Source organism: Perkinsus marinus, assembly GCF_000006405.1.
Source record: "Perkinsus marinus ATCC 50983 genomic scaffold scf_1104296931952, whole genome shotgun sequence".
NCBI lineage: Eukaryota > Perkinsozoa > Perkinsida > Perkinsidae > Perkinsus > Perkinsus marinus.
In genome coordinates, this window is record NW_003215582.1 from 652,214 (window position 1) to 674,610 (window position 22,397).

The following is a 22,397-nucleotide window of genomic DNA, read 5'->3' on the forward strand; positions in this document are numbered from 1 at the left end:
ATGCTGCTTTTGAAATGGTGATGATCAAGAACAGCCTTCAACTTCTATCCACTTCTACTATCCTGTCCTCTCGATGAATCGAACCATCCTCGTTACAAACTGAGCTGATGCGGTATATAGCCTTCAGCGCTACAGCGTTCCCCAGCATGTCGAACTCAAACACTGACCATGCGCTGAGGAACACGACTCCAACGCACAGTTAAGTGAACTTATCTCAAGATATTCGTTTGCATTACAACGAGGTGTTTAGGCCTACATACAAAGAGTTCTTTACTGGGTAGGGCTTCCTTATTGGCAACTGTCTCGAGTTCGGCCAAGGCGGGGGAGGTCCGCGATGCGAACTCATGCGGACCCCGCATGAGTGCGTGAGATGAAGCTGCGCCGATGCAGAGGAAAAATTCATAGCGAATTCCCAGAAAATCGATTAGATTTGCGCAGCTCGTAGGTTTCAAGTTTCAACGTGGGTATGGTTGTCGGACGTTGCGGCATTGCGAGTGAAGCATTTAGAGTATTCTGGGGCCTGTATGTTGAGCAGGAGTATCGCAGTAGCACTACGTAGTGTAGTCGTGGTGTTTTATTGCTTGATAATTTTCTTTGACTAACGTAGCGTGCAAGTAGCTGTAGCCTTAGTAGGATAGTGGTAGGTCAATATTTCGCTCGTAGTTCCCAAGGATCTCTTGCCAAAATGCCGAACTTCACAGTAGAGGAGATGCGTGCGGCCATGGATGAGCCTCTTTACATCCGTAACATGAGTGTCATTGCTCATGTCGATCACGGCAAGTCCACTTTGACCGATTCCCTTATCTGCCGTGCTGGCATTATCTCTTCTAAGGCCGCTGGTGATGCTCGTTTCACTGATACTCGTGCTGATGAGCAGGAGCGTGGTGTGACTATCAAGTCTACTGGTGTCTCTCTGTACTACGAGTACAAGGCCGAGGACAAGGAGAAGGAACACGGTTACCTTATTAACCTTATCGATTCCCCCGGTCACGTTGATTTCTCATCTGAGGTTACTGCTGCCCTTCGTGTTACCGATGGTGCTCTGGTCGTCGTCGATTGCATTGAGGGTACCGCCGTCCAGACCGAGACTGTGCTTCGTCAGGCCTTGAGTGAGAGGGTCAAGCCAGTTCTGTTCATGAACAAGGTCGATAGGTGTATCTTGGAGTTGCAGATGGACCCTGAGGAGATGTATGTCAACTTCCGTAAATGCATTGAGGATGTCAACGTCATCATCGCCACTTACAACGATGAGCTCATGGGTGATTGCCAGGTCTATCCCGAGAAAGGTACCGTCGCCTTCGGTTCCGGTCTTCACGGCTGGGCTTTCTCCATCGAGAAGTTCGCCGAGATGTATGCTTCTAAGTTTGGTGTCCCCAAGTCTAAGATGATGAAGCGTCTCTGGGGTGATACTTTCTTCAACGCCAAGAAGCACTCTTGGACTAACGTCGCCGAGCCTGCTGGTCACACTGGCAAGCCCCTCCCTCGTGCCTTCTGCCAGTTCATCGTTGAGCCTATCACTCAGATGATCCGTGCCATCATGAACGAGGATAAGGAGAAGTACGAGAAGATGCTCAAGTCTTTGAACATCGTCCTCAAGGGTGACGACAAGCTCCTCACCGGTAAGCCTTTGATGAAGAAGGTCATGCAGACTTGGTTGCCTGCTGCCGATACTTTGTTGGCTATGATCGTCGATCACTTGCCTAGTCCTGTGTTCGCCCAGAAGTATCGTGTTGAGAACCTTTACGAGGGTCCTATGGATGACGCTGCCGCCAACGCCATCCGTGCCTGTGATCCCCATGGTCCTCTCATGATGTACATCTCCAAGATGGTTCCCACTTCTGATAAGGGTAGGTTCTACGCTTTCGGCCGTGTCTTCTCTGGTACCATTGCTACCGGTAAGAAGGTCCGTATCCAGGGACCCCATTATGTCCCCGGCTCCAAGGATGACTTGAACGTCAAGAACATCCAACGTACCGTTCTTATGATGGGTCGTTATGTCGAACAGGTGTCTGATATCCCTTGCGGTAACACCTGTGCCTTGGTCGGTGTTGATCAGTACTTGCTCAAGTCTGGTACCATCACTGATATCCCTGATGCCCATAACATCGCCGATATGAAGTACTCTGTGTCTCCCGTCGTCCGTGTGGCCGTCAAGCCCAAGGATGGTAAGGATCTCCCCAAGCTCGTTGAGGGTCTCAAGAAGCTTTCCAAGTCTGATCCCCTTGTTGTCTGCACCACTGAGGAGTCTGGTGAGCATATCATTGCTGGCTGCGGTGAGTTGCACGTTGAGATCTGCCTTAAGGATCTTAAGGACGAGTACGCTCAGTGCGACTTCACTGTATCCGATCCCGTCGTCTCATACAGAGAGACTGTCACTACTACCTCGAGTCAGACTGCTCTCGCCAAGTCCCCCAACAAGCATAACCGTTTGTTCGTGACTGCCGAGCCTTTGGGTGATGAGGTTAGTGCTGAGATCGAGAGCGGCAAGTTGGGTCCTCGTGTTGATCCCAAGGAGCGTGCTAAGGAGCTCGCTGAGAAGTACGACTGGGATGTTAACGCCGCCCGTAAGATCTGGTGTTTCGGTCCCGAGACTGAGGGTGCCAACGTCGTCGTCGATGTCACTCAGGGTGTCCAGTACCTTAATGAGATCAAGGAGCATGTTAACTCAGCCTTCCAGTGGGCTTCTAAGGAGGGTCCTCTCTGTGAGGAGAACATGCGTGGTATTCGCTTCAACATTCAGGATGTTACCTTGCATACTGATGCTATCCATCGTGGTGCCGGTCAGCTTATGCCTGCTACTCGTCGTGTCTGCTTCGCCGCTGAGTTGCTCTCCGGCCCTGCTCTCCAGGAGCCTGTCTTCCTGGCTGAGATCACCGCTCCTACTGAGGCCATGTCTGGTATCTACAACGTGCTCACCATGCGTCGTGGTTGCGTGTTCGAGGAGAACCAGAAGGAGGGTACTCCTCTGCTTCAGCTCAAGGCCTACTTGCCCGTTGCTGAGTCGTTCGGCTTCACTGGTGCTCTCCGTCAGGCTACCTCTGGTCAGGCCTTCCCTCAGTGCGTGTTCGATCATTGGGAGGCTCTTCCCGGTGACCCGATGCAGGAGGGTTCCAAGGCTCAGGAGCTCGTTCTCAACATCCGTAAGCGCAAGAACATCAAGGTTGAGATGCCCGATCTCTCCAACTACATGGATAAGCTCTAAGCATTTAGATTCATTTCAAATCTGCTGGTGGTATTGGTGTAGTTTGAATCTGCTGCGTCCGTATCTGTTGACTCCTATCCATGGTTATAGCATTGATGATCTATCTTTACCGTTCAAGCGGATGATTATGATATACTCATCCGAGGTCTTGTGTATCAACAGCTCTGCCGTTGCAACAGTGGATAATTACATTATAACGATTGGCCAAAACTTGGGACTTAGTTTATCTGGTGCTGCGAGAAAGACGGTATTGAGTTAAAGAAAGACTTTAGGGTGTTGGGGGACACATAGTACTATATGAACATAGTATAGTATATAGAAAGGGACCTATAGTGATGATATACAGACATCCGACAACCTCGTAGTGGATGATGTTGATTATATCATGAGTAGCAATTGCATCTGTGTTTCAATGCGGGGATTACTTCGAGTTAATAAGAGGGGGATTCTTACATGTGTAACTTTCCTATAAAGATCGCAACCTGCCGCGTTTTCCGTTCTTTGGCACATATGCAGACACGCAACACTAAGACTTCGTGGAATACTATTGAAGGGTCGATATATTTGACAACAGGGTGGAAATATATCACATAACTGCTAACACAAATGCTGCTATGCACAAGTCAAATGATACGGCGATTGTAACAATCGTAAGAAAGCGATTAAGCAAGAGTGACAGGATGCGATGAATTGTTGTAGTAGGGTTAGTTGTAAATTGTGATTGCTTGTAATGCTCCAACACAGAGCAGCCAAATTGGTTCAGTAGTAATAGTAATAAGATTTGTTATTCCACTGCTTGTAGCGTTGCTGACCACTGCCGCCTTTACCCTTTCCTTTCCGATTACGTCGGGATTTAGTCGAAGTCGACTCCTTCGTATCTTATAAAATCTACCATGTGAGAATGCATGACTACAAGGGCTCACCCTCAACTTCGGATTTCTTCTGTTCTTCTGGTGGCCGATCCCTATCACTGGTGAGCCTCGTCACAGGCAACCTCCGAACTGCTGTAACCTTCGATCCGCCACAAGATACATGCGTTGTTGAAACCACCTCAGCAGAGATGTGATCAACTGCATGCGAGTTGTCATCAGCCGCAGTGGACTGGACTTCTCCCGCTGATAATCCAGCTATAGGCGACCTGGCCTCGGAGGCTGACATTGGAGGGGACTGTGTGGTGCTCTCAGTGGATGAGTGTGGTCGTGCTAGTATCCGTACCTAAAGCATGAGCTTGGATATGTGCTGGTAGTAACCGCTTACTTGTCCCATTTTCGGACTGAACACAGGACTTGTTCGAGAGGCTATGATCTCCTTCGCCAATTTCGAATCGGGCAAGGTCTCCTCAATAGGGGCGTCCCATAATTCTACCAGAGTCTCCCCCGACATGTGTGGGGCTAACCCAGGTGAATCCATGGAATCCTGCCCCCGACCTCTCAGAGAAGGAGGCAGAATGCGAACATCCTCACGAGGCACAAACTTCGAGGCTGCCTGCTTCTCAGGCTTCTCTCCCTGCAATGTTGCTGGTGGTAGTGTGGACCGTGCAGACGCCATCCGGGATGCTAAGCTCTGAAGTCACGAAATTACGGTATGCGACAACTCAGCAAGTATTACCTGCGATGGCAATGGTGTTGGGCAAAGATGGGGGAAAGTACGGCCTAGATCTGCTAGGCCTACTGTGATTTCTCCTGAATGCTTTCTCGATTGTCGAGGAGCCATTCTTAGGTAAAAATAGTAGCCGCAGGGTAAATCAGATAGTCCGGTAACTCGACATGAACTCCCTAGAAAATCAGTCTCGTCATGTCTATCCCTAGGTCACAAGTTGTGACTCACAACGGATTCAAAGATGTATTACATACAAGCTTCACCGCGCCACGAGATTATCCTGCTGAAGAAGACTCAGAAGAAATACCGATGGCTGCTCTTGAAATTGAACTTCTCGAGCTGGCGCAGTATAGCGAGGCCGTGCCCCACCGTCTGCTCGATCTTCGGATGGTGTTCTGGGTATCTTGGGAATACTCTTGAACGCGAACTGGCACTCGTATAGATTCACCTCGCGAGAAGGTCTTCGTAAGCCTTAGTAACCATACCACACTGCTCTGGCATGTTTTCAACCTCTTCCGAAGCAGCAGCACCGGAGCCCATCACGCCTAGTTCCGAACCCTGGTTCTATCCCGGCACCCGGCATTTTACCTTCTGCACGACTTGACAACTCCAAAAGCTCATTGATGTGATCTCTGACGTCCTCACAGGCGTACATGCAGTTGATAGTCTCGTGAAGATTGCGAATAATAGGTCCAATTTCGTCGTCACATAAATACGGCTCGCACATGTGATCCACCTGCAGTCGGCGTGTCCGATGACCTCGACGGAATCTTACCTTCTCCAGCTCAGATTCCCAGAAAGGGGCATCTAGGACGAGATTGAGGCCGTCCTCCCAATTCGTGCCGAGTACCTTAGCTGAGATGAGCGACTGTGAATGACGATATCCGACCTGATAGTAGAGATTGGAAGCCCTCTGGAGAGCCTCAGCCCTGGTGAACTTGTCCACTGTGAGCATTGAAAAATATCGAGTGGTGGTCCTTATTGCCATCGGCCTGCCCAAGCCGGATGGGATTATGCGGCGTGAGAGGGTACGACTCAGGAGGCTGGAGGCCATCAATTGCTACAATAGCAGGACTGCAGGGCTAGGTTGAGGCACTGGACAGCGATCGGGTAGGGTTTCGCACGTATATTAGGCTGAACATAGACTCTCTGAGCATCCTCGCTGGACAGTAACCCTGGCCAAGTTGCTGACGCGCACGCCCTTGTAATCGATCTTTCTAGGAACAATTTGTAAGATGGATCATGAAGATGCATCATGGTGTCTCTTGAGATGAGTACCAATTCTAGCACGGCTTCTGTTGGCTTTACAGTGTTTAATACGGGGGTAATTGGATGCCTCTGGTGGTATTGGAAAAGTTAGTTTTTCTTCGTCCCTCGACGTCGTCTTCAATTCGTCCTCTGCCTCCTCCATTTGGTAGTAGTCATGGCCTCACCAGAGTATTACGAAGTGCAGGCTCTGTTGGACGTGCGGAAGATATCTGGGAGGAAGGAAGAGTACTGAGATGGTATTGTGATGCAGTGGAGGCATGCTTGGGTAGGTTCTTAGTCAAGTGGAAGAATTCTCGAGAGCTCACGTGGGAGCCATCGGGCAACATTGGATCCGGGCTCAATGATGTGAAAGAGGTATGGTATCAGCTTAATGATTACTATAAGCATCAGCATGCCCAGACACTTCGGCAGAAGAAGGAGCGCTTCAGAGGCCGGAAGCTGACCGAGTCGGTAGCGAGTCCGGCAGGTGTAGTACGGAAAGTGTATCGGAAACGGAGTCCAAGTCGATCGAGCTGTGAGGAGACGAATACCATGTCGGGGTTGGATCTCATTCTTCAGCATCTGGAGATGACTATACGTCGCATAGCGAGTCTAGTGATGATGACGATCTTAAAGAAGAACCACTCAATGGCGCTGCGGGGGACTATCAAACTGGAAAGCTCAATGAGGACGAGAAGATGAAGGTAATAGCAGTACCATGGCTCTCGCCTCGGTCTATGCTGTCGGATCAAGATCACGGAACATCCAGTCGTTGACCTGTCCTCAACTGTGTAGTCCTATTGATGTGTGTTGGTAGGGATATCAGGCAAGCCCTTCGGATACTACTATGGGCGGCACCAACAGAGCACCAGCAGCTCCTAGACCCATACCTGTGGCCAGGTTCCGTGGAGGCTTATTCGGTAGTAGTAGTAGTAGTAGTAGTAGTAGTAGTCATGTGCCGAGGCCATGTGTTGGTCATGCTCAGGTATGGTTGATGACTTGAAACAGAATGCAGTATTGAGAGTAGCGAATACGGCGGGCGTTCGGTATCTACCTGAGACTAAGCTCAATAAGCTGTTCATAGAGTATCTCTATGGCACGGATGTGGAGTCCTCAGTGATGAGTGATCTCCAATATGAGCAAGCTGTAGTGGACCTTATGTGGAGTATGGCTGTCAATCTGCAAGGACTGGACGAGGCCACACTGTCGGACCTAAAGGAGTGTCTATTGAGATTGGCTCGTCAGCTGAGACTACAACCAGCGACAACGTCTAAGATGCTCCAGGACTGGTTCAATAGGCATCATCATGTTCATGCTACTGGGTCCCCTTCTTATAACCTCATGAACGTGTCAACACTGCGGGCAATATGCTCCTGGATGTCGACTCTAACGGACGAAGGTGCTACTAAAATGGAGGACTTTAGTGACACTGGCAGTGTAGCTGACGTTGATGTCGATGCCTTGTTGAAGGGGTCTGATGATGGTAATAATCATAGTGGAGAAGTTATTTTTTGCATCGCTCCGCTAGACAGCAGTCAAATATTTCAGTTGAGATGGAGGAGCCCATCGAGACTGTCGAGGACCCAATAGTGGCCGAGTTCACGCAAGCACAGAACGAAATGTAAGCCTGTGGAATGAGCCTCTCTAGTGCCATGGTTACGCTCAGGTTCGGCGAGACTGAGGACACGGATGAGGGAGATATCTGTACACTCATCCATCTGGTCTATGCTGCCAAGAACCCTAGCAAGTTATCGGAGGTAACAGTGGAGGTTGGCAGTGGATTAGAATGGCTTCGTGTGGTTGATCAGATGCCAGGCTTGATAGCGAAGTACTCGGCAACACTGAAGGCGTTATATGAGAGCATATGCAAGAAGTATGGTGTGGACTGTAATAGTGGTAGAGGGGTGGGAGGTAGGGTGGTGACACATCGAGTTAGGCGCGGAGTTCGCGATACAGTCTAATATCAAGAACTATCGGACTATGGAGGACTTCGCTGCTTACTCTTTGGCTAGTGTAAGACTAGGGTTCGAGTCGGACTGGGGAGAGGGGGCTCCTGCGCATCGGCTGTTGGCTCTGAGGTTGGTGAAGGGCGTACAATGATGCAGGGTAACGGGCAGTGTTGGACTGTGTGTTCGGATTCCTCACTAATAATAAGAGTTTATATACGAATTCGGGCCGGAATATTCAGAAACCGAAGATCTCTCCGATTTCTATATTGTCGTCAAGACATGTAGTTGACCATGTGCATATTTCACAACACTGGTAACGGTGACTACTTTAAAGCAAGGTTGGATGAAGAGTCTAGGACTGTGAGCGGTTGGTTATGGACCTTCCCATCAGGCTCGGTCACTTTATGCGACGTACAACCCGGCCAAGTTGGATGAAATAGAAGACATCATGGCTAAGAACGCCAATCAGGAGATGCAGGTGGTGGCAGCCATTCGACAGAAATATGATGAAGGTCGAGGATACAAGCCTGGTACTACTAGGGGAGTATTCACACGCAATGCCCCTAGGGCTACTTCTGTTGTTACATCGGGAATCCTCCAGCACCTGTTGGACTGTGGACTTACAATGTGTCTCTAGTGGCCAGAACTACGATGGTTGTCCAGGTATGTATTATCCGCCGAGCAGCCCAGAATATGGTATAATGGAATTGATAAGGGAGGAGTTGGCTGTGTATAACCCGGACTTGCTCAGTAGGCCTTTGCGATGGCTTTATTCGTCATGATGGAATCCCTCAGGATCCATCGAGCACACGGTGTTCACGCAGTATAGGTCGAGGGAGCTGTATGTGTACTTGGCCATATGTGATAAATACGGGGTTACTATTGACGAGGATAGGCTGGTAGTGTCGGGTGCGCGGTTCGATCCTGGGTGCATTATGGTTGCATGGAATAGGCTGCCGTCGTTGAGACTTATCGAGAGAAACAGAACACGCAACGACAAGCACAAGTGTTCAATGTCGTTAAGGAGATATATAAGACGTATAATCGCGGGAAGGTCAAGGATGTAAGTTGAGGAATAGCGAGGAAGTGCAAGATTGCAAGATTCATTCATCAGATTCATCGGTTAGTGAACAAGTTCTCGAAATCAACATCTTCGGAGTTGGAGTTGATACAGGCTGTTTGCAACAAGTTCAGGGTGCCTCTGCATGTTAAAGTGGACATTATATGTAAGCGCGGACCCAGGTTCGAATCCTGGCACGCGCATTTTGTTTATCTCAGCTCGCATGTTGGACCCTGGTGCTCTGGATCTGACGTGGCACAGTAAGTTCCAGGAGGCTGTGGAGAAGAGTGACCTGTCGATGCATGTAAGCTCTCTCTGTTGGTCGGAATGAGTAGATAAGGTGGTGTTAGGTGTGGGGTTTGATACAAATGGAAATGTCCAGTAATATGGATTCACATCTAGTGTCACAGCCGCCAATGAGGCTGAGCGGCGAGGATGCGTCTATGCTTACTATGGATAGGTTGTCAGGGGAGGAACAATGGACGACGGTTGAGATGCTGGTAAGTGGTCCCAGGTTCGATCCCTGGGCTCTGCAACTTCATTCGTATAGATTCGCGGCCGAGGTGGCATGATATCGAATGAAGTGATTATGCGGGATCTACTCGATCAGAAGGGTAGGTCGTCAACTACTGCTATTCAACATGTTGGCTACTATATTGATATCATTCAGTTCATGAGCTGGGTATAAACAACTATCCATCGCAACTACGGTACCGTATCACGCAGCAGGAGCCTGAGAGTGTTCAATGGGACTCCTTCTGGGTCGCCGAGACTCCTCGTCTCAGCTGTACGCTCTCGGTGAGTTTGCTCTGGTGATGATGCAGTGAAGTTTGAGTCATATGATTTCAGATGAACTCAGTGTCCCCACCAGAGCCCTCTGCGGCTGGGTACCGACCCCAGCGACTTTGGTTAAGCATGCAGGATTTGCTGCAGTGGATACATCATATACGACAACAGTATCAAGTGGCTGCTGATGAGCTGGCTCAGAGTGTACTGCAGAAGGGAGGGCAAGAGGATGGGCCGGTAGGGGGATAGGGCAGAGGTCCCGGGTTCGATCCCTGGTTAGAGCTTGGTATAATGTTCTTTATAATAGGTTGTCCAGCCACCATTGACGGCCAAGAGAGAGCAGCCGACTCAACCACTGCTCTCTTGTAATGTTGCCTTGGTGAGCCCAAAGCTCACTGTATTCGCTGGAGACTACCGAACGCTTATCATTGACGAGTACGTGCGCAGGCTCGGTCCGCGGCTGAGGCATTCATGCTTGTTAGGTATCCTGAGTGTAGTCTCAATCGACAGCAGAATCATGTATGGTTCTTGCCTAAGGGTGGCAGGCGGAGTGACATTGTAGATAAGGTAGTAGTATCCTGCCGCTGCTACTCTGGTTAGTGGTCGGATCTTATCAGCTTCGGGCAGCATGCGCGGCTTGGCCGAGATGGTTGCGTCATGGAGGTGCTGTTATCATTGACTACGATAAGGTGCACTTCATTGGTGGACTGAGGAGGAGAGCTATGTACTATACAAGGTGACCTGTCTGTAGTGATGCAGTCGGTCATCAGGTATCGGGAGGGCATCAAACAGATATCTCGACTGTTGGGAGACGAGGCTGGATCGGGTACTAAGGCCGGGTTATCTGTAAATTGATGTAGACACTCATAGCATGTGTGCGGCGTGATTGTTGTTATCTGGGCCACTGACGTCTCTTCAGTGCGTATACCGAGATATTTGCTGTCACTGCCATTGGGGCCTCTACAGCCTCAGCTGCAGGAGCTGGTCTCGGATTATGATGATCATGAGAGCCAGGATGACTATGGGGAGAGCGACCCGGAGGTAATAGCAGTAGTAAGACTATTGGAGGGATGTAGAAAGGGGGTGTATCGGTAGGTCCCGACAGAGCTTATCAGACCATTGAGGTTATCCCGCCAGCAGATGAGGGATGCCTTTATACAGGGGGCACTCTGCCTCAACTGTGATGATATTACCCATAAACCAGCTGACTGTGGGATTAGACGCAAGGTCAGTCTTTTGTGGTATCACACTTCTCATTATCTCGATTCTTGTGTTGTTTTTCTTTTCGTGGTATCGATGTTGCTACTCAGGTGTGTTGGAACTGTCACGGAGCTCATCAAGGTCACACCTGCACTACCCGCTGCCGGTAGGGATGGTCCTGTCTGCTTGCTGGGTCGATGGGTGTTCGTTAAGGTTCTGTCAATGTAACCACAGCGCGTTTGTGCTCTTGGAATGCGTGAAGCGAGGGGGTAGAAGAGCGCAGGAGTGGGCTAAGAATCGACATTATCAAGAGCAGTTCCAGTTGAATCGAACGTAGGGTTGGGCTTGGTCGTGCGCTCGTTAATGGATCTCCTCAGGTACCTGGATGTTGAGCAAGCCATTGCTAGTGCAGAGGCGGCGGGGAAGCAGTGGAGTGATGAGATAGTGGAGATGGTCCGCATACTGTACAACGCTGGGCAGTGGCTGCCGAATAGCTGGAAGGAGCACTTTGAAAAGGCTCTTGCTGACGCCAATGCTGTGAAGTCAGAAGAGGGTGGAGGTCAGGATCAGGTGAGGGCTCATCCCGGAGGATGGGGGTCTTCGACAGGCTACTTGTATTAGGCGTCAACGGCTGACAATGAGGCTAGTGTTTCTACTGGGAGTATCAAGCCAGTAGGTGTCTGAAGCAGATCTGTGGGGTCATATTCCTGTTATAGGTACTCCCGTCAACGCCGCCTCCTATACTCCCTGACCAGAAGTACAAGTGGATTGAACGTATCTTCCTCGATGAGCTGTTGGGTGCGGGCATGCTTGGTCGCGATGCTGTTAGGGCCATCGTGGGCTCGAGAGGTGGGTCTGCCAGGGGTAGTGAGATGGGCAGTTGGGTGGGTGGTCAGGCCAGAATCATAAGGAGATGGAGTCGGCCACACAGAGCCGTATATACTTCCGAGGGATGGGTATGAAGGACGGTAGTGTTGGTGAGTAGCAGTAGTAGGAGTGCGATGATGGTATAATGGTCCTGATGGATCAGGTGGAGGCGCGGAAGAGATGCCTGATCTGAGGCACTTCGATACCGAGGCGAGGATACATGTACTGGTCAAGTGTAATGCTAGGCTCCATCATCGCTGATTGCTGAAGGCCTATTGCAGGTGATCAGCCGCCCCAGGCTAGAGCTGTCCGATCGATGCTTATTCGGATCATACGCGGCCTTGAGTCTGAGCGTCAGAGAGGCCATGGGTGAGTGCCCCTTATGGTTCTTGCGAGTCCTCCTCCTCCCCGACGCTGCTTTTTCTAGGGCCTTGCCACCGCTGTGTGATGCCTTCCATTGGCTGGAAAGCTCCTCCAAGTACCAGAGTGGCATGGGTAAGCGTGAGGATATGGATCGATACTCGGGAGGAGCTGATGATGGAGGAGCTAGAGCAGTAAGGAGTAGGAGGAGGAGTGGTATAGGTCTCAGTGGTTGCTGCATGCTCAGTTGCCTGGGGGTGGTATCCAAGGCTTGGAGATTACGCTTGGTGACAATCGTGATAAAGAGGTTAATGCTTTACAACACTGGCTGCATGCACAGGGCATAGAGGCGAAGGTAATAGTAGCAGTAGTAGATGGGGAGTGCTGCATTATCATCTGCTTGTTCATGGTGTAGACGGACTCGAATCTCACACGCATATTGATACCATCAACCCGGAAAATAGAGGCATCAGTGGCGATCAAGGAGAGGGAACAACCAGGGGAGTTTGATGATAAGATGGAGGAGAGGAAACGGATTATCAGTAGGATGCTCGCTAGATGACCTGTTCTGCATCTTATCGTCTTGAACTTTAGATTCTCCAGCAGTTCGTCATTCGGTGTACTCATCTCTGTTCCAGCTCTTCGCACTGTGGCCGGCTCAGCCACCTGCTGTCAGTGGGGTGTAGGTTCTCACCATCAGCATCACCGTTGCTTGGACATGGAATCCTCTAGGTACTGGTTTGAACCGTGGCAGCTGGAACCCATCGGGCTCATTGGGAGGATACGGGCAACAGCACCGGAGGGCCAGCCCATTGAAGGTAGTCCTGCGAGTTGCCAATAGGGCTCAGGATGGTGATGTCAGATGATCGATTTTGGATGGATGTCGGGCAGAGGTGTCGTCTGTCGATGAAGGGGGCTGAGGAGGTAGCTAGCCTCCTTGAAGCGATGGAGGAGTTGCCTGATAAGGTTGATAAGGATATGTGTGTTGAGGTTGGTCAGGATCGGCTGGCTTTATGCTCAGACATGTTTATTTCTTCGTATGCTAGATCCTTAGAACATTTGTTGGATCAGTGCAGTGCGCAGCGAGGGATCATCGTCTACTCCTGTAATGGCAACAGGCCGCTTGTTCGGAATGCTGATGATTCTGCTGCTGCTGCTGCTGCTAATTCAGATATCTACGTTACCCGTGGGCTATGGTTCATACTGTTGGAGATGACGAGCTCACAGCCCTCAACTTGTTCCCACGTAATCTGTCTGTACACCTCATCAACAAGGAGATACGCGAGACCGGGCGGCTAGGTAGGAGAGGTGCTGGTGCTTGGGTGAATGAGACGGGCTGTGCTTGGGTTTATAGGGACTAACACCGGTGACGTCACTGCATTGAAGTCTAGCGTCAAACAGCAAAGTGTCAAGAGCGGGGATCGACCCGGGGACCATCTGCTTGAACGCCTCTCACCTGACCGTGTGCCCGAAATGGAGCCTCCGTAGGGCTGATCCACCATGTCTGCTCCTCCACCAGGACTATCCGAGCAGATACATCGGCTTTGCTGTGGAATGGCTGCTACCTGATGACGTGTTGTTGCATACAGCAGCAGCTGCAGCGGCAGCAGGGCATGCTGGTGGTCCTGCTGGTGGGGAGGTCAGAGCTCAGTATGGTGATGAAGGAGAACCACCACAGAGGTAATTGTGTCTCTGTATGGTGGGGGTTCATTTCTGTTGACTCTCAGAGTCCCTATAGCGGCTCCCGTTGCTGTTCCCTCGCCTAGTCCTACAGAAGCTAGACCAACGACGATCAAGGGGGAGATGGGTCAAGACGCGGTCATAGTGGATGATGCTTCGGATCATGCAGTAAGGCTCGTTGATCTGACAATCGGCATTTGGTCCTCCCACTGGCTCCTGCCGATACTCTCTATAAGATATAATAGGAGTCGTATCGGTCTAGCATACCGTCTTGAATCACTAGGCGTTGTAGTCGGGATTCAGCTTGCATACCGTTTCTATCGAGTGGACCTTCACGATTGACGCCTTACGTTGCACATCCCTGGTGTCACTTCCTATTGGTCCTATTGCTCAGCCCCAGAATCAACGAGAAGAATACATGGCGATGTCAGTAGCACAGCTCCGGGAGAAGCTTCGTGCCCAGGGCCTGCCAGTAGGGTTGATGGAAGGGTGCTGCTAGGGCTAGGTTGCTACTTTAGGTAACCGGACGGAAGACCGATTTGGTGGATCGTCTATTGAAGAAGCCATTGGGAGCGTCGCAGAAAACCGCGCAGGGACCAGCACTGTACATGGACGTATTTCAGCAGGCTGTCGACAGTTCTGTTCTCATCAGTTACAAGTGCCGCGTGGAGCTGCCTGCTCAGCTTATGGGCTGGCATGAGTTGCGTAACAATCTGTGTGGTGATAGGAATGCTCACTTTGAGCATGTCCACTCCCAGTGCCCGGGGACTAAGCTCAGCCTAGCTGGCAATCAGAGCGCGGTGAGTCTTGGTGGCCGGCCTTGAGATCGAGCATCTATCTTTCTCTGTAGGCTCTGCAAGGCTCAGCTCGACTCCACGTTCTGGTCACTACCAATGGTCTAGAGGCTGACTACAAGCGGGCGAAGGATCTTGTAGTTGACCTAGCCAAGGCTGTTGCTGAGGTAAGTCATCAGTGTCCTCTCGCGTGATGATGGGCTTTCAGCACGGAGCCGAGGTTATGCTGGGTGACCTCTCACCGACCCAATTGGAGAGTGTGTTAGCTGAGGTAACACTCACACTAGTCTAATGGGCTCTATTATGTTGTCGTATGATCAGTTCTGTCATTTCCGCAGTGCGTAGTGATACTGTTGGTTACTTCATATCAGATTAAAATAGTGGAGTTAACAACATCAGTGCCTGCGGCGGTGCCTGCCAACACGGCGGGTGCTGGTGGTGATTCGGAAGGCAGTGGTGGAGCCAGTCAAGGTAACTGACTAGACTTATCCATCCCTCTATTGATTGCTGGTGTTGTCCTCATCCAGGTGCTGCAGGTGCGGGGACCTCTTCAGCATTCAATAGACTCTTCGGAGCTCTGCAGGCTGCTGCGGCGAAGGGCTCACAAGCACCCGGGTCGGCCGCTGCTCCCAATGCGTAAGGCTGCTAGTAGAATTTTGTTTGGGAGGCTTCTGGTTGGTTTCTAGGGGCACACCGACTGGACGACAAGCCGCTTCCTATGAGGACCTTTGAGGGTGGTTACATTGACTGCTACTGTTTCAACGTTTGTTAGCATACAATCTAATGTAGAGTTTGGTCATCAATTCAAGGGCCCTCTGGGACTGCTGAACGTTGCTCGGACACACCTTGCCGACGTGTCGCCTCGGAGCGTGGTTGCAGGAGTGTGACCGCAGTTGGCTGTAATTGAGTCAAATTATCCGCATTAACCAACTAGGCATTCGTGACGAGAAGACCTAGTACACCTGCGTCGACCTAGCTAGATCCCGGGTTCAATTCTGGGGCTCGGGATTTTCCTGACAAGATTGGTGTTCCCGGCACGAAAACCTCTTTCACCATATCCCATCAGGAGATAGGTCCAAAGTTTTGCGGCTATCAGAGGGTTCTTACTCTCATGATGGAGTGATGGTCCACTTCATGTCGTAGCTTCTGCAATGCCCTGTCTGGCTACTGGGAGCGGGCAGTGTGTAGTTTTCGAGGGCTTATCGCTATCCGTCCGAGGTTCTGTATCGAAAAGATGGTAGGCGTTGAGTCCGGACGGTCCACGCCGACAGGTTATGCCTATGCATAACTATAACGGAAAACCTGGGTACTCATCATTGGCCACAGTGAGTTTTTGCCACGGCGGTTCATGGACTCTAGTGTGATAACGTGGCCTCAGTGAATGTTCAGGCTACCTTTGAGCACGGCACTAGTGAAGCATCCTAAATAGGCCCTCTTCCTTCTCGTGTGTGTCACCTCGTTCGGGTACGGCATTGAATACTCGGTAATCGTAGCTACCAAAAAGGTCCCGTCTCTACGGCAGGGAAGTGAGAGTGAATGCAATGAGTGCAGGCTCAGGCGAGGCTACCGCAGACAGGCTTCAAACCTGTGCCTCCCTTCGGATCATGCCAGACACAACTATGAGTGTCGTAGTAGTCATTCTGAATCCGTTAGTTGGGAGGTAGTGTTTTCCTATGAGTAGATGTCTCGATCTTGGTGTGAGTATTGTGTTGTCAGTGACAGGGTATGCTGTTGCAGGGAGTGTACGTCATGATGCTGGGTTGCTCAGCTCATCATCATACTGCTCTCGCAGGAACCTCCGCTCACATGCTACACTGTGTTCATCGTTTATGTAGTGTTATATAACACAGCGAGAGCTTCCATACTTGGGGTGCCTGGTGTTGCCAGTGTCAATGGGCATACTGGTATGTTTCCCCCACAACTTCTGACGACTACTTCGGTCAATTCTTTCACTCATAGTGCTGGCAAATATTGGCTAGATTACCTCATGCTTCCTAGACTTGAGCTCCTGTATTCGTAATGCCTCGTTTACGAAAACATCGACGTCGTAGTCAGGAGGGCCAGCGGGCCAGCTCCTCTCCTAAAGGCACGGTTGCCTCCCAAAAGAGCACTGTGACCTCTTCAACTGCTGCTACTCACCGTCGTAAACCAGCCCGGGGCGTCGTGGACAGCTTTACAGCTGACGACTTGGACGGAGGGACTGTCCTACAGGCCTCGCTCCAGGTGATGTCCTTCATGGTCGACAGCGGTATTCATATGCTTCTATAGGTTGTCTTGGACCTGGGCCTGGCCGGCGAACTCCCGGCTAGAGCACGGGAACGTCGGTTACGTTTTTCGACCGGTCTGCCTCTCTTTAAGGTCTTCCTTGTACTCGAATCGAGGGCTATGCTACGGTGTGGTGTTGGTGGTCGTGGAACGTCATTCACCTTGAGGGTGGTATCACCGCAAGATCAGCACTATGGTATTCCTTTGGATACTGCCACACTCGAGAGTGCTAGCATATGGGGTGGCTCTTTGCGGGTCGTGGTGGACTGGGGAGACTCCAAGCATGGTTGGCTCGTACATGGTCGAGTGGTGAAAATCCAACGAGCAGTTAGAGAGTGGTTTGAGCGGTCTCGAGCTCATGCGGCGGCCACTAGGCTGCAGGTAAGGAATGATTCTTGGCGGTTCCTAAAGGGTGTAGTTTACTCAGACATTTTTGAGATGTCGCCTCCTGTCGGATCTGCTACGTCGCGTTAATGGAGCTAATCGGCATCTGTCCAGCATCCGGATGACTGGGCCCATGGTACGACCCATGGCCCCGACTGTCCTAGGCTGCATCGTTCATCGCAGGTAGCAGCGTTGATTCCCAAGAGAGCCCCATCCTATATCCTGCCCATGATACAGTTGTGCTTAACTGTGGTGTCGACTGTTCCCCCTGATGCCCCTGGGATGGCTACTGCCTCCATCCACTCACTCCTTGGACACTTCTCGGACTGGCTGCTTGGTGCCTTACGAGCCTATCTCTACTACGATGTCGTGGCGCGATACAGGGAAGCTGTCGCTGGAGTTGTTGCTGCTGTTATGTCCGATGGTGGCAGACCCTTCAAGGCCCTCACGGAACTACAGCGGATCAGACGAGAATTCTTCCTCCGTCCTCTGAAGGACTTGCTGGGCTCCCAGGTAGGCTCGTCGATGTTTCTGGGCTCAACTGTATGTCTAAGGTCAACTTGAGAGAGCTCAAGTCCCGAGTGGACCAACTAGTCGGCTCAACTGCTGATGAGCTCCTCTTTGATCCTTCGGTTGGGCCTGAGAGGTCCCTCGTATTGGGACCATCTGATGAGAGCGAGCATGGGAGAAAGCAGGCTCTGACGACCAGAGGGATCCAAGCCGTTCATCGGTTCGCAGGTAGCTCTATTATCCTAGGGGTATCCTTCCTTGTGCGGTGTCCATCAGGCATCATACTGTCGGAGGCTCTCTCCACTATAGAGCTGGCGTTATGGCGCCTACGTGTCTCACCCTCCCAACAGTCCTCTGCGACCTGCAATGCCGTATTAGCTAGATTTCTACCGCTGGTCAGTGGTCTGAGATGCTACTTGCTACCTTACCTGGAACAGCAGTTGCGGTCGTCGTCTTGTGGTGCATTCCTACGTTTCCTCGCACCCTTGAACGCCTCCTCCCCTCCCCTGCTCATCCCTCTGGCCCGAGACGAACTACGCATCCTCAGTGCCCAACTGCACGCCACTGCCTCGGAGTTCTTCGGCTTCACATACTGTGAGCTCGCGCTGCAAGCAGGGGCAGGGCAACCTCGGAAAATCCTACCAGTCAGCGGCCGACTCTTCGACCTACTACCTCACCGTAAGAGCCACTCTACTACTGGTGGCTCGTCATGGCTCTCTGCTGTCCAGCATCCTCTCTACTACAGCTTCACTGTCGTCCCAGTGCCCTTGGAAACTCTGCCTCCTGCTAAGCGACTGCACTACGACCTACTACTATCGGTCACGTCTCAATGCCCTTGGGGGGAGCATAGGGAACCCTTTACCATGGACGCTCGCAAATGGATGATGAACATTCCCGGCTTGGGCTCGAAAGGGGTCACTCGGATAGCCTTGCCGATGGATATCATGGACGATAACTTCACAGAGATTGATAAGGATATCGGCGATGTTCACGATGGGGCTGTTGATGAGGAGCTCTTGCCTCATCCTCATGCTGGTGGTCACCAATCTACTAAGCCTTCCCTGTTCTTCCACATGCTCCGACCAGGAAATGGAGGCGTGCTTACGGTGAGGCTCACCAAGATGCAGTTCTTTCACTACGTCCAGACCACGTGTTCAAACCGTCGGATGCCAGCGGTCAGGCGATGGGCGTTCCTTGCCCTCATGCTCTTGGGGGGCGGTGGTGGTGGTTCAGGGACGACCCTCACCATTGCTGTCCTGAGTCGACTACACGTTGTGAGGCCATTCTTTGCCCTCGAGGACAGCAGTGGAGATCGTATCATACCAGAAGGGCAGCCTCGAACGCCTGTTGTTTGCCCTTGTGTCCGAGTGGCCGGCTTATCCAAGGTAACCCTTTCTAGTCACTAGCTGTAGCCCTGCTCCTTTATCCACCGTGGAGCCAGCCCTTCCGTCTCAGGGAGTATGCCTATTTGATAGCCACAGAGCCTCTCAGCCTCACAGAGTCCTTCGGCAACCCACTCTGGAGGAGCTAGGTGATGTCTTGGCTACTCAGCCGTTGTTCCATCCTATCACAATTCAGGCTCCTTATGGTCTCAGTCTGAGGCCTCGATGGAGATAGCCCTACCCACGGAAGATGTGTCGATGAGACTCTCCGATTTGAGGAATCTAGAGAGGACTGTAGGAGAGGCCAACAGCCTTCCAACCCTCACCACGATTCCGGAACAGATTCGTTTCGATCTGCCACGCGCCGAGCCCAGCATGAGCATCGCCGTATTGTCTGCGGTGGGCAGCAAGCTATTGGACACATGGTCGAGAGTGAAGAATGCATGGGATGAGGTAAGGGATGAGGCTCCACGTCTGCTGCGTTGCAGTAGCGTATGGCTTAGGTGGACGATGATGATGAGGGCCTAGAGGTGGGCAGTGACTACGAAGGGTCTACCAATGATGAGGATGAGCGTGACGAGGAGCTACTGGCCCCTGATCCGAAGTGGGGGATAGAGCTAGCTGATGGGCCCCTCACCAACAAGAAAGAATCTGAGTGAGTACTCGAATGTCGAGATTCTGCTGCCAGGAAGCGCACCTGCTGCCCTCTGGTAGGGCTCCGGACTTCGATAGTGTTCGGATGCCAATACTAGCCTATCGCTCTGTTATCCCTTCAGATTCATGTGGGACTTCATATCACCACTAACGTCGCAGCTCCCACCAGGCTACGAGCCGGAGCCTGAGGAGGAAGTCGCAGATCACCAGCGTTTGCTGCCCAAACCGGACAGGGCCAGTGCACGAGAAGGGGTAACCTTGGTACACTGGGAGTGGCCTTCCATCCTCGTCTCAGACAAGTACATCAATGAGTGTTGGTGTCTCCTCATCTGCGGCGGCCATCGCATCAGCGACAGCGACATCTTCAGTGGTAGCTGGAGCGACTCCGATGGTGCACCATGCGGTTCGGTGTATGGGCTTACTGTATACGTCCTCGTATAGGTGTATACTTATGGTCCGATGACGCCTCCCAATAGTGTAACGTATGTCCCTATGTTCGAGTATAAGAACGGCAACATACTCATAGACCATTACCAGAAGGTAAGCAGCACTGAGACCATGTCGTTCCAACGATGCCTCGTCCTCTGTTCAGTTCACCGTCGCCCATCCTCCGTCTGTTTGGCATTGGGCGCCTCTGCCGACGCCAACCGTCCCCCAGTCGCCAATTGTCAGCCTGCCGGCGACTGCAGCGGCTAGTGCTCTCCTCCAGGTAAACGGCATGTCTATCGCTGGAGTAAGTTTTTTCTGATCTCGCAGGGTGGATTCGCCCTGGCAACGTCTCTCTATGACCTGCAGCATAAACGCTGCTCTAAGAAGGATGTGTACCGATGTGTGGTAGAGGCCGCTAGTAGAGGCTCAGCGGTCGGGGCTTGCTGTTGGACTCTCGCCAACGTTGCTGGGGTCACTAATGTGGCCATACTTTCTGGTCAGCGACCTCCTTCAGACTGTATTAAACCTCTTTTTGTAGGCACAGTTTCCCTCCTGTGGCTGGCCCTCAGGGCCCTCACTGTCCACTCTCGAGAACAGCTCTTGTCGGATGCCTGTGTTACTCTCAGTGGGACGGCAGCTGCGGTTGCGGGTGAGTGCATCCAGCTAGTGTCGGGCTCATGCTCTCCCCAGGTTTCCTCTTCTCAACGACACTTGTCCCTTCCTCTGCCCTGCTGGCTGTCGTTGCCTCTGTATTCAGCAGTGGCATCGGCAGCAGCCTAGGAGCAGAGCTCTATACGAGGATTCGGAGGTCACTCTCATTCCTGCATCGGTTTATTGATGACTTCGAGTCTTCAGATGGCGACAGGCTGGGAGTAAACAGCGCCTTGTACGTCTAGCCCGGATGATGCTGGGGCTACCGCGCGATGGCTCGGCCGACGAGAAGGTAATAGCCAAAGACAGGACACGTCCACACATGTTGGTCTCTTCTTTTTAGGTTGGTTCGCGATGGCGTTTCGTCGCCGGTATGGTCCATCCAGACAGACGCGGTGGTGACGGGATATCCAACGAGGACAAGAAGTTATTTGAGCTCTTTATGCTCTGCAGAGAGGTCGGCTGCCTTGTTAGAACTGCACTAGTCAATATTGACCAATAGCTACGAGACAGTTACAGTATCTAGTGGAGGTGCCTACTTCACTGGATACTGTAGTTGATGATCGCCCTGTCGCTCACTCTGGATAATCACAAATTGGGGGACTGTTCTCTAGACAAAAACAGTGTACACTTTCCGATTCGAGCAAGAGGGATGTTATTAGTACGGTGCTCAAGTGCACGACCAAATAATTCAGATTGTCAAGCTATCCCTTGGAGAGCGACAGGCAAGCAAGGGTAAGAAAGCTGACGCTGATCAGGCGGGCGAGGTGAGCCTTCGTTCTTTGAGTGCTTCCCATCCATCCATCAGGGGCCGCTCTATCTTGAGGATGGGACTAGATTGGATAACTCAGCAGCGGTCGAGGAGCCTTTGACGTCCATCGAGACAATGGTTGGTGCCGTGCAGGTGAGAATAAGGTTAGGCCTGTCAGTATTGTACGACTGCCTCACACATCCTTAGCGATTTGCATATATGGCGATTGTGGAGCCCCAGCTGCAGCATCAGCGGAGAATTGAGTCGGATCTGCGTAGGGCTGTACATGAGACGGTGCCCCGTGGAGTTGATGGAGAGGAAGTTCTTGATTGATTTAAGACGTATTGGATTATTAATGTTTGTGTGATCTTAAGCTGAATTTATGGAGATATGTCATATGATCTGTGTTCAACAACGCCTTCGACTTCAAGTCACTTGTTCCTCACGGCGGGGGTCCACCATGAGTTGTAATCACCTCAATCTTGCTCATATACCAGTAAAAAACTCACCGCGATGAACACTCGGAGCGAATCACGATGAACGAGTGTCAATCGACTTATGGCTCGCGTATTACGATTCTTTCTCAAGAATGCCTCGTACTCATCTTCTTGATGTTAGTCGATTAG

General features: G+C 51.4%; 4 protein-coding genes across 4 annotated transcripts; 3 read left to right on the plus strand and 1 right to left on the minus strand.

Moving 5' to 3' along the window:
• Positions 1–685: 685 nt before the first annotated feature.
• Pmar_PMAR023732 (elongation factor 2, putative) lies at positions 686–3,401 on the plus strand (the record flags this gene model as incomplete). The annotated part of the gene is made up of 1 exon (XM_002785960.1): positions 686–3,401. The coding sequence occupies one exon, from the start codon at positions 686–688 to the stop codon at positions 3,200–3,202; it is 2,517 nt and encodes an 838-aa protein (XP_002786006.1). The 3' UTR covers positions 3,203–3,401.
• Positions 3,402–5,095: 1,694 nt separating this feature from the next.
• Pmar_PMAR023733 (conserved hypothetical protein) lies at positions 5,096–5,756 on the minus strand (the record flags this gene model as incomplete). The annotated part of the gene is made up of 5 exons (XM_002785961.1): positions 5,096–5,204; positions 5,250–5,346; positions 5,390–5,537; positions 5,577–5,651; positions 5,691–5,756. 5 exons carry the CDS (start codon positions 5,754–5,756, stop codon positions 5,096–5,098), a joined length of 495 nt encoding a protein of 164 aa, XP_002786007.1.
• Positions 5,757–6,224: 468 nt separating this feature from the next.
• Pmar_PMAR023734 (hypothetical protein) lies at positions 6,225–15,477 on the plus strand (the record flags this gene model as incomplete). Its single annotated transcript, XM_002785962.1, has 52 exons — positions 6,225–6,295; positions 6,340–6,584; positions 6,629–6,753; positions 6,867–6,969; positions 7,035–7,532; positions 7,598–7,670; positions 7,716–7,806; positions 7,858–7,936; positions 7,986–8,062; positions 8,390–8,528; positions 8,662–8,748; positions 8,794–8,897; positions 8,951–9,061; positions 9,113–9,224; positions 9,277–9,362; positions 9,409–9,558; positions 9,609–9,672; positions 9,729–9,856; positions 9,908–10,081; positions 10,152–10,279; positions 10,327–10,411; positions 10,462–10,568; positions 10,615–10,670; positions 10,764–10,885; positions 10,940–11,071; positions 11,155–11,210; positions 11,258–11,377; positions 11,422–11,614; positions 11,666–11,716; positions 11,761–11,893; positions 11,941–12,021; positions 12,075–12,146; positions 12,193–12,280; positions 12,339–12,465; positions 12,519–12,626; positions 12,687–12,813; positions 12,866–12,953; positions 13,004–13,089; positions 13,134–13,261; positions 13,318–13,376; positions 13,443–13,570; positions 13,626–13,755; positions 13,805–13,951; positions 13,999–14,119; positions 14,346–14,423; positions 14,470–14,555; positions 14,604–14,751; positions 14,802–14,912; positions 14,954–15,016; positions 15,117–15,216; positions 15,273–15,381; positions 15,432–15,477. The coding sequence occupies 52 exons, from the start codon at positions 6,225–6,227 to the stop codon at positions 15,475–15,477; spliced, it is 5,931 nt and encodes a 1,976-aa protein (XP_002786008.1).
• A 1,287-nt stretch (positions 15,478–16,764) lies between these two features.
• Pmar_PMAR023735 (hypothetical protein) lies at positions 16,765–22,144 on the plus strand (the record flags this gene model as incomplete). Its single annotated transcript, XM_002785963.1, has 20 exons — positions 16,765–16,968; positions 17,014–17,391; positions 17,438–17,530; positions 17,578–17,907; positions 17,949–18,132; positions 18,181–19,289; positions 19,360–19,435; positions 19,483–19,739; positions 19,790–19,941; positions 20,063–20,192; positions 20,382–20,480; positions 20,533–20,649; positions 20,697–20,865; positions 20,908–21,018; positions 21,060–21,177; positions 21,225–21,312; positions 21,364–21,477; positions 21,716–21,787; positions 21,829–21,924; positions 21,979–22,144. The coding sequence occupies 20 exons, from the start codon at positions 16,765–16,767 to the stop codon at positions 22,102–22,104; spliced, it is 4,023 nt and encodes a 1,340-aa protein (XP_002786009.1). The 3' UTR covers positions 22,105–22,144.
• Positions 22,145–22,397: the final 253 nt, after the last annotated feature.